This window comes from Ranitomeya variabilis, chromosome 2 (assembly GCF_051348905.1).
Source record: "Ranitomeya variabilis isolate aRanVar5 chromosome 2, aRanVar5.hap1, whole genome shotgun sequence".
Classification (NCBI taxonomy): Eukaryota; Metazoa; Chordata; class Amphibia; order Anura; family Dendrobatidae; genus Ranitomeya; species Ranitomeya variabilis.
Genome location: NC_135233.1, coordinates 185734798 through 185749984, shown reverse-complemented (window position 1 = coordinate 185749984; position 15187 = coordinate 185734798). Strand labels below are relative to the sequence as shown.

At 42.8% G+C, this 15187-nt stretch overlaps 1 protein-coding gene across 1 annotated transcript in view; it reads left to right on the top strand.

Moving 5' to 3' along the window:
* The window catches only part of SNX9 (sorting nexin 9), a 204090-nt gene that overhangs the window by 69936 nt on the left and 118967 nt on the right, over positions 1-15187 (top strand). The window contains exon 2 of the mRNA XM_077283293.1: positions 131-217. Coding sequence (XP_077139408.1) covers positions 131-217 — 87 coding nt within the window. The remainder of the gene's footprint in view (positions 1-130; positions 218-15187) is intronic.

Below are 15187 nucleotides of genomic sequence, written 5' to 3'. Positions count from 1 at the left end.
TTCACCTTATGTGCACAATGTACTATGATAGACCGAGCCTGGGCATTTTAGTTTATCTGTAATATGTGGATCGCTGTCAGCACTTGTTGTTGCCGTAAATAACATGCACATGTTTCTTTTACTCTTCTAGGCTAAAGTGTTGTATGATTTTGTTGCTGAACCTGGGAATAATGAGCTAACAGTAAAAGAAGGAGAAATTCTCACAGTAACAAATAAGGTGGGAAAAAAAAAACTATTACTGGTCAATGTTATTTCTTCATTGTAATACCTTATCTATATAGTTATAACTGACACCTTTACTGTATAACTGGTTGTGGTGACACCATACCCTGCAGACACTTTTACTGTATAAGGATACGTTCACATTTGCGTTGTGCGCCGCAGCGTCGGCGACGCAACGCACAACGCAGGAACAACGCATGCACAACGCATGCACAACGCTGCGTTTTGCGACGCATGCGTCCTTTTTTGGCTTGATTTTGGACGCACCAAAAATGCAACTTGCTGCGTCCTCTGCGCCATGACGCGTGCGCCGCAGTGACGCATCGCAAAACGCAAGTGCAACGCATGTCCATGCGCCCCCATGTTAAATTTAGGGGCGCATGACGCATGCGGCGACGCTGCGGCGCCCGACGCTAATGTGAACGTTACCTTACTCGTTGTGGTGACACCATATCCTGTAGTTTGATTTGAATGTATTAAAGGGAACCCGTCAGCAGGTTTGTGCACAGTAACCTACAGACACTGTCCGGTTGTAAAATAGGGGGCAGGTCACTGAGGGATCAGTGACCTGTCAGAAACCATGCTAGTGAATATCTAATCGCAGCACCACATGAAGGCCACCACCTCCCACCCCACAGGCCGCCCTGGAACACAAGCATATGATTAACTCAAAACTGAAAATAAAGAACAACCACAAGACTATTTCATAGACCAATGTATCATTGTAATCAATATAATGGCGCCGACCTGACACTGTCTGTAGATTACTCAGCACAATCCTGCAGGGCAGCGCGCATGGTGCATGACAGAAAAATGAGAGCACAGCGCAGGCATCGGTACGTGAATAGAAACAGGAGGCGGCGCCCGGCGCACTGAGGGCATGACTGACGGCTGGGAGGCGGCTGAGTCCAGGGGAAAAGACGTGCCCCCCGGACAGAATACAAGTATGGCGCAAAATTTATAAAACGTACTATTTCAGCGTTATTAGGGAGCACAAACATAAGAGCCACTTCACAGAATGTAACCTTAGTGCTGCAGAAGGTGGCTCTTTTACTTAAAAACGCCCTGGGGGGGTGACAGGTTCCCTTCAACCATTTATTTCACCCTTTTTATGTTTCCTGTTCCTTCATAGTTGAATAAGATAATGGTATTACTCATTCCCCTTACTTCCCATAGTTTATAATCCCCATTTAAAGAGAATCTGTTGTCAGGATTTCTCAAATTAATCTGAGACCAGCATGATCTAGGGGTAGGAATCCTGATTCCAGCAATGTACCACTTGCTAGGTTGTGTACTGTAGTTTCAGTACAATCAGTGTTTTATCAGCAGGAGTTTCATTAGGGGACTAGATCTCCCATTTATTCCAATCCTGTTAATTTGAGTAATCCCTCCCCCACCACTGATTGGCAGCTTGGTTCACAGGAACCTGCCAGTCAGGGGTGTGGGCAGGTTCTACATATCTCAGCATTCTGACCACCGACAACGATACATCTACAAGAATGAAATGTCTTTGCTTATTCCCATTGTAGTGCAGCGGTATGCACCCTGTGCAGTGATGAGGCAGTGACCCAGCAAAGTTCAAAACAAAAGTCTCTTTAATGCTCAACTCCCAGCAATAACACGGCACACGATATCCTCCAGATCGCAGCCGGGAACCATATCCTCCAGATTGCTGTCAATTAATATGCCAATCCACCTCTGTGACCGGTTGCACCGCCGTATATGATGTGGGTGCCAGGCCTTTCAGCTCTGCTTGCCTGTGTTGCCTCACACAGGTGGAGCTCTGCAGAGCCTTCTGCTCTGTTGGCTTGCTTGACCAAACTAACTCTGACCCTGACACACCCAAACCCTTTATTGCAGGGCTTTTAACTGGAATCTGTGGCCATGGGCTACATGGAAAACCTGGACCAGGAATTAAATGGACTGCACCACTACCATCATGTAGTCTGTTTCAAAACACAAAAGCCCACTGCAGGTTTTCCATAAATCTGCTTTGCTCAAAATCGTTTGCCCAAGATTTAGGCCATGTGCACACGTTGCGGATTTTACAACGTTTTTGACGCTGCGGATCTGCAGCAGTTTCCCATGCGGTTTACAGTACCATAAACCTATGGAAAACCCAATCTGCTGTGCACAAGCTGCTGAAAAAAATGCGTGGAAACGCAGCGTTGTTTTTTCCACAGCATGTCAATTCTTTGTGCCATCGGGCTATGCCTGCTACAGTGACAGTGATTGACACATTAGCCAATGATGGGTCAGTAGTAGTCCCATCATCCAGCATATGTGTTGCATGTAAAACAAAACCCGAAAACACACACATACAGTACATACAACAGTACATATGATATACAGTACATACAACATATGATATACAGTACATACAACAGTACATATGACATACAGTACTTATAACATACAACAGTGCATACAACATTCAACAGTACATATAACATATGACATACAGTGCATACAACAGTACATGCAACATACACACAGAACATATAACATACAACAGTACATGCAACATATGACATACAGAACATACAACATACATACAGAACATACACCAGAACATACAACATATAACATACAACAGTACATACAACATATGACATACAGAACATACAACAGTACATACAACATGACATACAGTACATACAACATTCAACATTACATACAACATACATACAGAACATATAACATGCAACAGTACATACAACATACAACAGTGCATACAACATACATACAGAACATACAACAGTACATACAACATATGACATACAGTACATACAACAGTACATACAACACATACATATAGACATACAGTACATACATATAGACATACAGTACATACAACATAGAGTACATACTCACCATCAACTTGATCCCCAAAGCCATTGTCACCTGTAAAAAATATTAAAATAATAAACAAACAATATACTCCCTGTGTCCGCAGATATCCAGTTAATACGAGTGTCCCACGACGATCTCCCATGGCTGATCCGACCGCTCTCCAGGGTCTCCAGGAATACAATGACGGAAGGTATCCTTCCGCAATGTATTCCTCCGCCGCTGTGAAAAATAGTCCCTACTCTCACTTGTGGCACTGCTGTGTGGGAAAATTCCCACACAGTTTTGCCATAAAGTGAGACCCTGAACTCAGGTAACCTCTTCAGTGATGCACTGCAGGAGCCATTGTCTCCTGTCAGTGTGTCACTGGAGGCCCTAAAGAGCAGTGACATCACCCGATGTCACTGTTCTATAGGGGAGAGAGTCATGGGACACTCGTTATTAATTGGATTACGGCGGAAAGTGAGCATACGGTTGGTTTATTTGAATTTGGTACGCTGTATGGAGTACATATTACATACTTTGGTACGTAGCATACTCCAAAATTTGGAGGTAACAAGAGATTTTTGCGGGAAAAATTTGATTTTTTTTTTCTATTTTCACAGCTTAACGTTATAAACTTCTGTGAAGCACCTGGGAGTTCAAGGTGTTCAATATAAATCTAGATAAGTTCCCAAAGGGGTCTAGTTTCCAAAATGGTGTCACTTGTGGGGGTTTTCCACTGGTAAGGCACATCAGGAGCTCTCCAGTCGTGTCATGGCGTCCGCTAATTATTCCAGCAAATTTCGCATTCAAAAAGTCAAATGGCACTCCTTCCCTTCCAAGCTCTGCCATGCACCCAAATAGTTGTTTTCTTCCACATATTGGGTATCTGCGCACTCAGGAGAAATTGCACAACAAATTGTATTGTCCATTTTCTCCTGTTACCCTTGCAAAAATAAAGAAAAAATTAGGTGTAAAGAAAAGCTTTTGTGAAAGAAAAGTAAATGTATATTTTGTTCTTCCACATTCAAAAATTCCTGTGAAGCACCTGAAGGGTTACCATGTATACTCGAGTATAAGCCGAGTCCCCTAATTTTACCACAGAAAACTGGGAAAACTTAATGACTCGAGTATAAGCCTAGGGTGGGAAATGCCGCAGCTACCAATAAATTTCAAAAATAAAAATAGATACCAATAAAAGTAAAATTGATTGAGACATCAGTAGTTTAAGTGTTTTTGAATATCCATATTGAATCAGGAGCCCCATATAAAGCTCCATACAGTTCATGATGGGCCCCATAAGATGCTCCATAATGAAATATGTCCCATATAATGCTGCACAAAGGTTAATAATGGCCCCATAAGATGCTCCATATTAAAATATGCCCCATATAATTCTTCATAAAAGGTTAATTATGGCCCTATAAGATGCTCCATATTAACCCCTTTCTGCCATTGGACGTACTATTCCGTCCATGTGGGGTGGGCCCTACTTCCCAAGGACGGAATAGTACGTCCAGCGCGATCGGCCACGCTCACGGGGGGAGTGCGGCCCATCGCGGCCGGGTGTCCGCTGCCTATCGCAGCTGACATCCGGCACTATGTGCCAGGAGCGGTCACGGACCGCCCCCGGCACATTAACCCCCGGCACACCGCGATCAAACATGATCGCGGTGTGCCGGCGGTACAGGGAAGCATCGCGCAGGGAGGGGGCTCCCTGCTGGCTTCCCTGAGACCCCCGGAGCAACGCGATGTGATCGCGTTGCTCCGAGGGTCTCCTACCTCCTTCCTCGCTGCAGGCTCCGGATCCAAGATGGCCACGGCATCCGGGTCCTGCAGGGAGGGAAATGGCTTACCGAGTGCCTGCTCAGAGCAGGCGCTGGTAAGCCTGCAGTGCTCTAAGTCAGATCGGTGATCTGACAGAGTGCTATGCAAACTGTCAGATCACCGATCTGTGATGTCCCCCCCTGGGACAAAGTAAAAAAGTAAAAAAAAAAAATTTCCACATGTGTAAAAAAATAAATTAAAAAAAATTTCTAAATAAAAAAAAAAAAATTATTCCCATAAATACATTTCTTTATCTAAATAAAAAAAAAATTCAAACAATAAAAGTACACATATTTAGTATCGCTGCGTCCGTAACGACCCCACCTATAAAACTATATCACTAGTTAACCCCTTCAGTGAACACCGTAAAAAAAAAAAGAGGCAAAAAACAACGCTTTATTCTCATACCGCCAAACAAAAAGTGGAATAACACGCGATCAAAAAGACGGATATAAATAACCATGGTACCGCTGAAAACGTCATCTTGTCCCGCAAAAAACGAGCCACCACACACCATCATCAGCGAAAAAATAAAAAAGTTAGTCCTCAGAATGAAGCGATGCCAAAATATTTTTTTTTTCTATAAAATGGCTTTTATCGTATAAAAGCGCCAAAACATAAAAAAATGATATAAATGAGGTATCGCTGTAATCGTACTGACCCGAAGAATAAAACTGCTTTATCAATTTTACCAAACGCGGAACGGTATAAACACCTCCCCCAAAATAAATTCATGAATAGCTGGTTTTTGGTCATTCTGCCTCACAAAAATCGGAATAAAAAGCAATCAAAAAATCTCCCGTGCCCGAACATGTTATCAATAAAAACGTCAACTCGTCCCGCAAAAAACAAGACCTCACATGACTCTGTGGACTCAAATATGGAAAAATTATAGCTCTCAAAATGTGGTAATGCAAAAAATATTTTTTGCAATGAAAAGCGTCTTTCAGTGTATGACGGCTGCCAATCATAAAAATCCGCTAAAAAGCCCGCTATAAAAGTAAATCAAACCCCCCTTCATCACCCGCTTAGTTAGGGAAAAATTAAAAAAATTAAAAAAATGTATTTATTTCCATTTTACCGTTAGGGCTAGGGTTAGGGTTGGGGCTAGGGTTGGAGCTAGGGTTAAGGCTACATTTAGGGTTGGGGCTAAAGTTAGGGTTAGGGTTGGGGCTAAAGTTAGGGTTTGGATTACATTTACGGTTGGGAATAGGGTTGGGATTAGGGTTAGGGGTGTGTCTGGGTTAGAGGTGTGGTTAGGGTTACCGTTGGGATTAGGGTTAGGGGTGTGTTTGCAGTAGGGTTTCAGTTATAATAGGGGGTTTCCACTGTTTAGGCACATCAGGGGCTCTCCAAACGCGACATGGCGTCCGATCTCAATTCCAGCCAATTCTGCGTTGAAAAAGTAAAACAGTGCTCCTTCCCTTCCGAGCTCTCCCGTGTGCCCACACAGGGGTTTACCCCAACATATGGGGTATCAGCGTACTCAGAACAAATTGGACAACAACTTTTGGGGTCCAAGTTCTCCTGTTACCCTTGGGAAAATACAAAACTAGGGGCTAAAAAATAATTTTTGTGGAAAAAAAAAATATTTTTTATTTGCATGGCTCTGCGTTATAAACTGTAGTGAAACACTTGGGGGTTCAAAGCTCTCACAACACAACTAGATAAGTTCCTTGGGGGGTCTAGTTTCCAATATTGGGTCACTTGTGGGGGGTTTCTACTGTTTAGGTACATTAGGGGCTCTGCAAATGCAATGTGACGCCTGCAGACCATTCCATCTAAGTCTGCATTCCAAATGGCGCTCCTTCCCTTCCGAGCCCTCCCATGCGCCCAAACGGTGGTTCCCCACTGTTATGGTGACCTGGTGGTTAGGAGCACTAGGAATGACCTGATGAGCAAACTAGTAATACAGGACCAGCTCTGGGAAGTGGGAGCTCTGCTGACCGCAACCCCTAATCCTATCACAACAACTAGAAATAGCCGTGGAGCGTACCTGACTCTGCCTAGACGCCTCTTCACAGCCTAAGAGCTAACTACCCCTAAAGATAGAAAATAAAGCCTACCTTGCCTCAGAGAAATTCCCCAAAGAAAACAGGCAGGCCCCCACAAATATTAACTGTGAGTTAAGATGGAAGTCACAAACACAGGAATGAAATAGGTTTCAGCAAAGGAGGCCAGACTTAACTAAATAGACTGAGGATAGAAAAGGCAACTTTGCGGTCAGCACAAAAAACTATAAAAACCACGCAGAGTGTGCAAAAGAGACCCCCGCACCGACTCACGGTGCGGAGGTGCCACTCTGCATCCCAGAGCTTCCAGCTAGCTTGGCAAAATCATGATAGCAAGCTGGACAGAAAACAGAGATAAACAATTTAACTAGCAGGGACTTAGCTTTTGCTGGAGTAGACAGGTCATCTGCAAGATCCAAGAGAGAACTGAACCAGTACTAGAACATTGACAGCTGGCATCAAGTAACGATCTGAGTGGAGTTAAATAGAGCAGCCAGCCTAGAACTAAATGAGGTCAGCTGGAGAAGGAACCTCAGAACCAGCAGCTCCACTCACAGCCACCAGAGGGAGTCCATGGACAGAACTCGCCGAAGTACCATTCCTGACCACAGGAGGGAGTTCGAGAACAGAATTCACAACACCCCCCCCCCCCCCCACATGTGGGGTATCAGCGTACTCAAGACAAATTGGACAACAACTTTTGGGGAACCCTCGGGAAAATACAAAACTGGGGGCTAAAAAATAATTTTTTGGGGAAAAAATTTTTGTTTTATTTTTACGGCTCTGCATTATAAACTTCTGTGAAGCACTTGGTGGGTCAAAGTGCTCACCACACCTTTAGATAAGTTCCTTAGGGGGTATACTTTCCAAAATGGTGTCACTTGTGGGGGGGTTTCAGTGTTTAGGCACATCAGTTGCTCTCCAAACGCAACATGGCGTCCCATCTCAATTCCTGTCAGTTTTGCAGTGAAAAGTCAAACGGCGCTCCTTCCTTTCCGAGCTCTCCCATGCGCCCAAACAGTGGTTTACCCCCACATATGGGGTATCAGCATACTCAGGACAAATTGTACAACAACTTTTGGGGTCCTATTTCTTCTCTTACCTATGGGAAAATAAAAAATTGGGGGCGAAAAGATCATTTTTGTGAAATATGATTTTTTATTTTTACGGTTCTGCATTATAAATTTCTGTGAAGCACTTGGTGGGTCAAAGTGCTCACCACACATCTAGATAAGTTCCTTAGGGGGTCTACTTTCCAAAATGGTGTCACTTGTGGGGGGTTTCAATGTTTAGGCACATCGGTGGCTCTCCAAACGCAACATGGCGTCCCATCTCAATTCCAGTCAATTTTGCATTGAAAAGTCAAATGGCGCTCCTTCGCTTCCCAGCTCTGTCATGCGCCCAAACAGTAGTTTACCCCCACATGTGGTATCGGCGTACTCAGGACAAATTGTACAACATCTTTTGGGGTCCATTTTCTCCTGTTACCCTTGGTAAAATAAAACAAATTGGAGCTGAAGTAAATTTTGTGTGAAAAAAAGTTTAAATGTTCATTTTTATTTAAACATTCCAAAAATTCCTGTGAAACACCTGAAAGGTTAATAAACTTTTTGAATGTGGTTTTGAGCACCTTGAGGGGTGCAGTTTTTAGAATGGTGTCACACTTGGTTATTTTCTATCATATAGACCCCTCAAAATGACTTCAAATGAGATGTGGTCCCTAAAAAAAAAATGGTGTTGTAAAAATGAGAAATTGCTGGTCAACTTTTAACCCTTATAACTCCCTAACAAAAAACAATTTTGGTTTCAAAATTGTGCTGATGTAAAGTAGACATGTGGGAAATGTTACTTATTAAGTATTTTGTGTGACATATCACTGTGATTTAATTGCATAAAAATTCAAAGTTGGAAAATTGCAAAATTTTTAAAATTTTCGCCAAATTTCCATTTTTTTCACAAATAAACGCAGGTAATATCAAAGAAATTTTACCACTATCATGAAGTACAATATGTCACGAGAAAACAATGTCAGAATCACCAGGATCCGTTGAAGCGTTCCAGAGTTATAACCTCCATAAAGGGACAGTGGTTAGAATTGTAAAAATTGGCCTGGTCATTAACGTGCAAACCACCCTTGGGGGTGAAGGGGTTAAAATATACCCCATATAATGCTGCACAAAGGTTAATAATGGCCCCATAAGATGCTCCATAGAATAATATGCCCCTTAAAGGTTGATGGACCCATAAGATGCTCCCTAGAATAATATGCACCATAAAGGTTGATGGCCCTATAAGATGCTCCATAGAACAATATACCCCATATGCTGCTGCGATTTGAAAAAAAAAATTAAAAAAATGACATACTCGTCGCTTGGCGCCAGGTGTGGGAGTCGCTGCTGGCTCAGGACACTGGCACTTGCGATATTTACCTGTCCCAGTTCCACCGCCACGCGCTGCTGTCTCTTCCTGGTCTCTGCAGTAACTGTTCAGACAGTGGGCGTACACTAACCACGTCATCACGCCCTCTGACCTGAACGTCACAGCCAGAGGATACGGAAGACAGAGCGCGGCGGTGGAACGGGGACAGGTGAATATCGCATGGTTCACCCTCCCCCATCATACTCACCCTCCTGGTGCGGTCTGCACGTCCCTGCTTCTCCGACGGTCTCTAGCGCGTGCAGTCAGCTTGTTCCTGTGTTAAGCGGTCACATGATACCGCTCATTAAAGTTATGAATATGCGCTCCACCCCTATGAGAGTGGAGTCGCGTCCATATTCATTACTTTAATGAGCGGTACCACATGACCGCTGAACACAGTCTCTGGTGCCCGTAGCTCTTCCTATCGGAGAAGCAGAGACCGCGCAGGGAGCAGATGAGTATGATGCGACAGCCACGACTCCTGCCGCTCCCCCTCCCCCACCGACCCCCTGGGACAATGACTCGAGTATAAGCCAAGAGGGGCACTTTCAGCTTAAAAAATGGGCTGAAAATCTCTGCTTATACTCGAGTCTATACGGTAATAAACTTCTTGAATGTGGGTTTAAGTACTTTGAGGGGTGAAGTTTTTAGAATGGTGTAACTTTTGGATATTTTCTGTCATATAGGCCCCTCAAAGTCACTTCAGATGAAAAATGGTTTTGCAAATTTTGTTAGATTGATATATTTTACATTTAATAAATCGTCTGAAAAAAAAATGACCAGAAATAAACCAAAGAATTAAAAAAATATATATTTTCAAACTTTTTAAAGCTTTGACTTCAAAGGAATTGTCCTCTACTTTTTAACACTTTATTAATGGCCCTAGCTTGGTTTAAAGGTGTGAAAGAAAGAAAAAAAAAAGTCACACTGGAGACACAGGTGCTCTAATCCGCTGGCTCGAGACCGCATGGACTAAGGATCATCCCACTGAACGCCTGCTCTCCTTCTACTGTAGGCATAATACTACTCAGACAGCACAGGGTGAGGGTAACACATGGTCAGGGTAAAACAGTGTAGCAACACTTTAGTGAACCACAAAACAGGCAAATAACATACACAGTAGTCACAGCAAAATACCCAAGTGCAAAATTACAGAGCCTCACCCTTCCGCTTACTTGCCAGCATTAGAGCAGCTGTGACTTCAGCGCTTCCAGGGCCGACTACACTCACATTTGCGCACAGAGAGGAGGTAATAACAAGCTGACAGTTCATTGAGGTACAAGGCCAGGTGACCAGAGGGTCACAACCTGGCTTCTCTCGACATCTCCATGACACCAGGTGACTGGTGGGTCCCAATCCTGGTTTTCGCAAAAGTATCCAGGGGTTCAGTGATGGTCAATGAAGCAGGTCTATTTTTTCAGCTGGGGCCGTGGTCCCCAGAACTGTGCATGAGTAAGATCCCTAGGGATCGAAACGCGTTGCTATTATCTTGTAGTTCACCTGTTTCCGCTTGTTACCTGTAAGGATTGTCCTTTTAAACTAAATGTTGGACGAATAAAGAATTTTACCATCTTATTGGAGCTGGAGTATCCACGATTTCCGTACATCTCAGGTCCCCAGAACTGACATCCTGTAGAGTGTCAAATCTGTGTCCCTTGTGATGAAGCCATGATGTCATGGCTGCTGTCTTGTAGAGTGTTCTTGACTGTGGTTTTTTAAAGAATCTCTGTTTTTTTGGATCTCTCGATGACTTGCATGTCTGGATTTATATTGTTATATCCCCTTTTTATAGTTCACAACTGTTTTTCAAGCCATTATTCACAGGTCAGAGGTAAGCGGTGATGAGATTAACTTGCATTGTTTTATTATTTAGTTTATCCTTCATTTTTTGCAAGGCAACAAACTGCTTGACCTGGTACAAAGTGTAATCAATATATCAGCAAATATCATTGTTCAGTGACCCTGCATCCCTGTTTTGCAAAGATATCAAACTGTAGGAACTGATATGAGGTAAATAACCAACGTTCATCAATTTACAAATATCAATTTAACCTATAAGAAGAGTCAACATTTCAGACTCTTGACCAGCTGAAGAAATAAACACACAAATTCAAAAGTCAACATACAGATACAGTTGAAACTAGAAGTTTACATACAGTATATAAAAAGACACATATGCATGTTTTTCTCAATATGTGACATGAAATCAGAATAAACCTTTCCTGTTTTAGGTCAGTTAGGATTACCATAGTTATTAATATTTGCCAAATGCCAGAATAATGAGGGAGTATGTTTTAAAGCATTTTTATTACTTACTGCAAAGTCAAAAGTTTACATACATTTAATTAGTATTAGGTACCATTGTCCTTAAACTGAATTACTTGGGTCAAACATTTGGGATATCCTTCCACAAGCTTCTCACAATAGTTGGCCAGAATTTGGGCCCATTCGTCGTGACAAAACTGGTGTAATTTATCCAGGTTTGTAGGTCGCCTTGCTCACACCTGCCTTTTCAGCTTTTCCCATAAATTTTCAATAGGATTGAGATCGGGGCTTTGTGATAGCCACTCCAAAACATTGACTTTTTTTATCCTTAAACCACTTTACTATTTTGGCAGTATGCTTCTGGTCATTGTCCATTTGGAAAACCTATTTCTGCCCAAACGTTAATATCGTGGCTGATGTCTTGACATGTTGCTTCAGTATTCCCACATAATCTTTTCTCACGATGCCATTTATTTTGTAAAGTACACCAGTCTCTCCTGTAGCAATGCAACCCCAAAACATGATGCTGCCACCACCGTGTTTCACAGTTGGGATGGTGTCCTTAGGGTTCCAAGCTTCTCCTTTTTTACTCCAAAAGTAACGAAGGTCATTCTGGCCAAAAACTTCAATTTTAGTTTCATCAGACCATAGGACATGTCTCCAAAATTAAGGTCTTTGTTCCTGTGTGTATTTGCAAACATTAATTTATCTTTGTTTGTTTCTTTTGGAGTAATGGCTTCTTCCTGGCAGAGTGGCCTTTAAGCCCATGTTGATACAGTACTCGTTTTACTGTGGATATGGACACAATCTTACCAGCTCCTGCCATCATCTTCACAAGGTCTTTTGCTTTTGTCCGTGGGATGATATGCACATGTCAGACCAAAGCACGTTCGTCTCTGGGACACAGAACCAGTCTCCTTGCTAAGCGGTATGATCGCTGAACATTTCCATCTTGTCTGTATTTGCATATAATTGTTTGTAAAGCTGAACGAGGCACCTTCATTTATCATAAAATTGTACCCAAGGATTAGCCAAACTGTGTAAGTCTACAATTCTCTTCCTGATATCTTGGCTGATTTTTTTAGACTTTCCCATGATGCTACACAAAGAAGCAGTATGTTTCAGATGTGCATTAAAATACATCCACAGGTGTGTCTCTAATTAACTCAGATGTTGCCAAAAAAAATCATCAGAAGCTTCGAAACACATGACAGTATATGGGCAGTCCACAATTGTATAAAGGCATAGTAATCTTAGTGTATGTAAACTTTCGACTTAGCGGTAAATAAAAAAAATAACTTAAAACATTCTCTCATTATTCTGGCATTTGGCAAATATTAATAATTATGGTAATCCTAATGGACCTAAAACGGGAAAGGTTTATTCTGATTTCATGTCAGACATTGAGAAAAGTATGCATATGTGTCTTTTTTTTATAGTGTATGTAAACTTGCTTACTGAAAATAGATGTCTAATAGATGTTTAATTAAGTTTAAATGCTGTCGTCACACACACTTTCATCTCTCCATTCTGCTGTCACCCATGAGGTCCATGGCTTTCTCTTGCATATGAGGATGTCACATGACCGCTGCAAGAAAGTAGCCCGGACTCTGGCAGCAGACTGAAGTAGTCTGTAGGCACGTATATGTGTTTTTTATTACTTTTAAACACATACGTGGCCTACTAATAACTACTAACACTGACCTACAAAGCCATCCATAACCTTTCTCCTCCATATATTTCCGAACTAATCTTTCAATATCTTCCCTCATGTAATCTCCGGTCCTCCCAAGACCTCCTTCTCTCCTCCACACTTATTCGCTCCTCACCCAATCGCCTCCAAGACTTCTCCCGAATATCCCCCATCATCTGGAATTCTGTGCCCCAACACATCCGGTTATCCACCACACTTGGATCCTTCAAATGGAACCTGAAAACCCATCTCTTCAGAAAAGCTTACAGCCTGTAATGACCACACGGCCACCTCATCACCATCGGAGCTACTGCCCCCTGACCTACTGTCTCCTTCCCCATAATCCTGTAGAATGTAAAGGTACCTTCACACGAAACGACTTTGTAACGATATCGCTAGCGATCCGTGACGTTGCAGCGTCCTCGCTAGCGATATCGTTTAGTTTGACACGCAGCAGCGATCAGGATCCTGCTGTGATGTCGCTGGTCGCTGAATAAAGTCCAGAACTTTATTTGGTCGTCCGATCGCCGTGTATCGTTGTGTTTGAAAGCAAAAGCAACGATACCAGCGATGTTTTACACTGGTAACCAGGGTAAACATCGGGTTACCAAGCGCAGGGCCGCGCTTAGTAACCCGATGTTTACCCTGGTTACCAGCGTAAAAGTAAAAAAAACAAACAGTACATGCTCACCTGCGCGTCCCCCAGCGTCTGCTTCCTGACACTTACTGAGCGCCGGCCCTAAAGTGAAAGTGAAAGCACAGCGGTGACGTCACCGCTCTGCTGTTGGGGCCGGAGCTCAGTCAGTGTCAGGAAGCAGACGCTGGGGGACGCGCAGGTGAGCATGTACTGTTTGTTTTTTTTACTTTTACGCTGGTAACCAGGGTAAACATCGGGTTACTAAGCGCGGCCCTGCGCTTAGCAACCCGATGTTTACCCTGGTTACCCGGGGACCTCGGCATCGTTGGTTGCTGGAGAGCGGTCTGTGTGACAGCTCTCCAGCGATCAAACAGCGACGCTGCAGCGATCGCCATCGTTGTCGCTATCGCTGCAGCGTCGCTTCGTGTGAAGGTACCTTAAGCCCGCAAGGGCAGGGTTCTCGCCCCTCTGTATCAGTCTGTCATTGTTAGTTTTGTTTACTGTAAGTGATATTTGTATTTTGATGTAACACCGTCTAATATACAGCACCATGGAAATAATGGTGCTATATAAATAAATAATAATAATAATAAATTGTTGAAAAGTTGTGCACAATTCTTTTAAAACTGATTGTCATTCCACACAAACTAGTTAATAAATAACATTGACCATATATCTTCTTCTTTATGTTGGTTTAATTTAAATGCCTTTTAATTTCTTTAGGATGTTTGAAGGCTTGTATATTGAGGAGCAATTTTCTACATTTTCCAGGAAAGTTTTAAAATGTATTTTTGTTTAGAAACCAATTCAATTTTTAAGTGGTTTTGAGGGTCCTATAAATTAGGGCATATGCACACAACATCTATTTCAGTATATTCTGCCTGAAATAGTGATAAAAAAACAGCAACTAGAATGAACATATGCACAGCAATATCAAAATTACAGGTTGTGCATATGTTCTATTTTTTGGTAACTTCGGTCAACCATTTCAGACTTCGAAAAACATGTAGCTGCAGGAAGAAGTCCGATCCGTTCTACTTGTGTACTTGTCACCATGTTTTATGTAATAATTCTAAAAAACAGGCGTGCGGCTAAGGCTACTTTCACACTAGCGTCGCTACGGGGCCGTCGCACCGACGCATACTGTGAAGAAAATGCCCGACATTGGCAGCGGAAGCAGTCTTAAGACACTTCCGCTGCTTCATTGTAAGGTCCGGGGAGGAGGGGGCGTTACATGTAACTTTTTTTGTGGCGGTGGTGCGCCAAAACACGACGCAACCG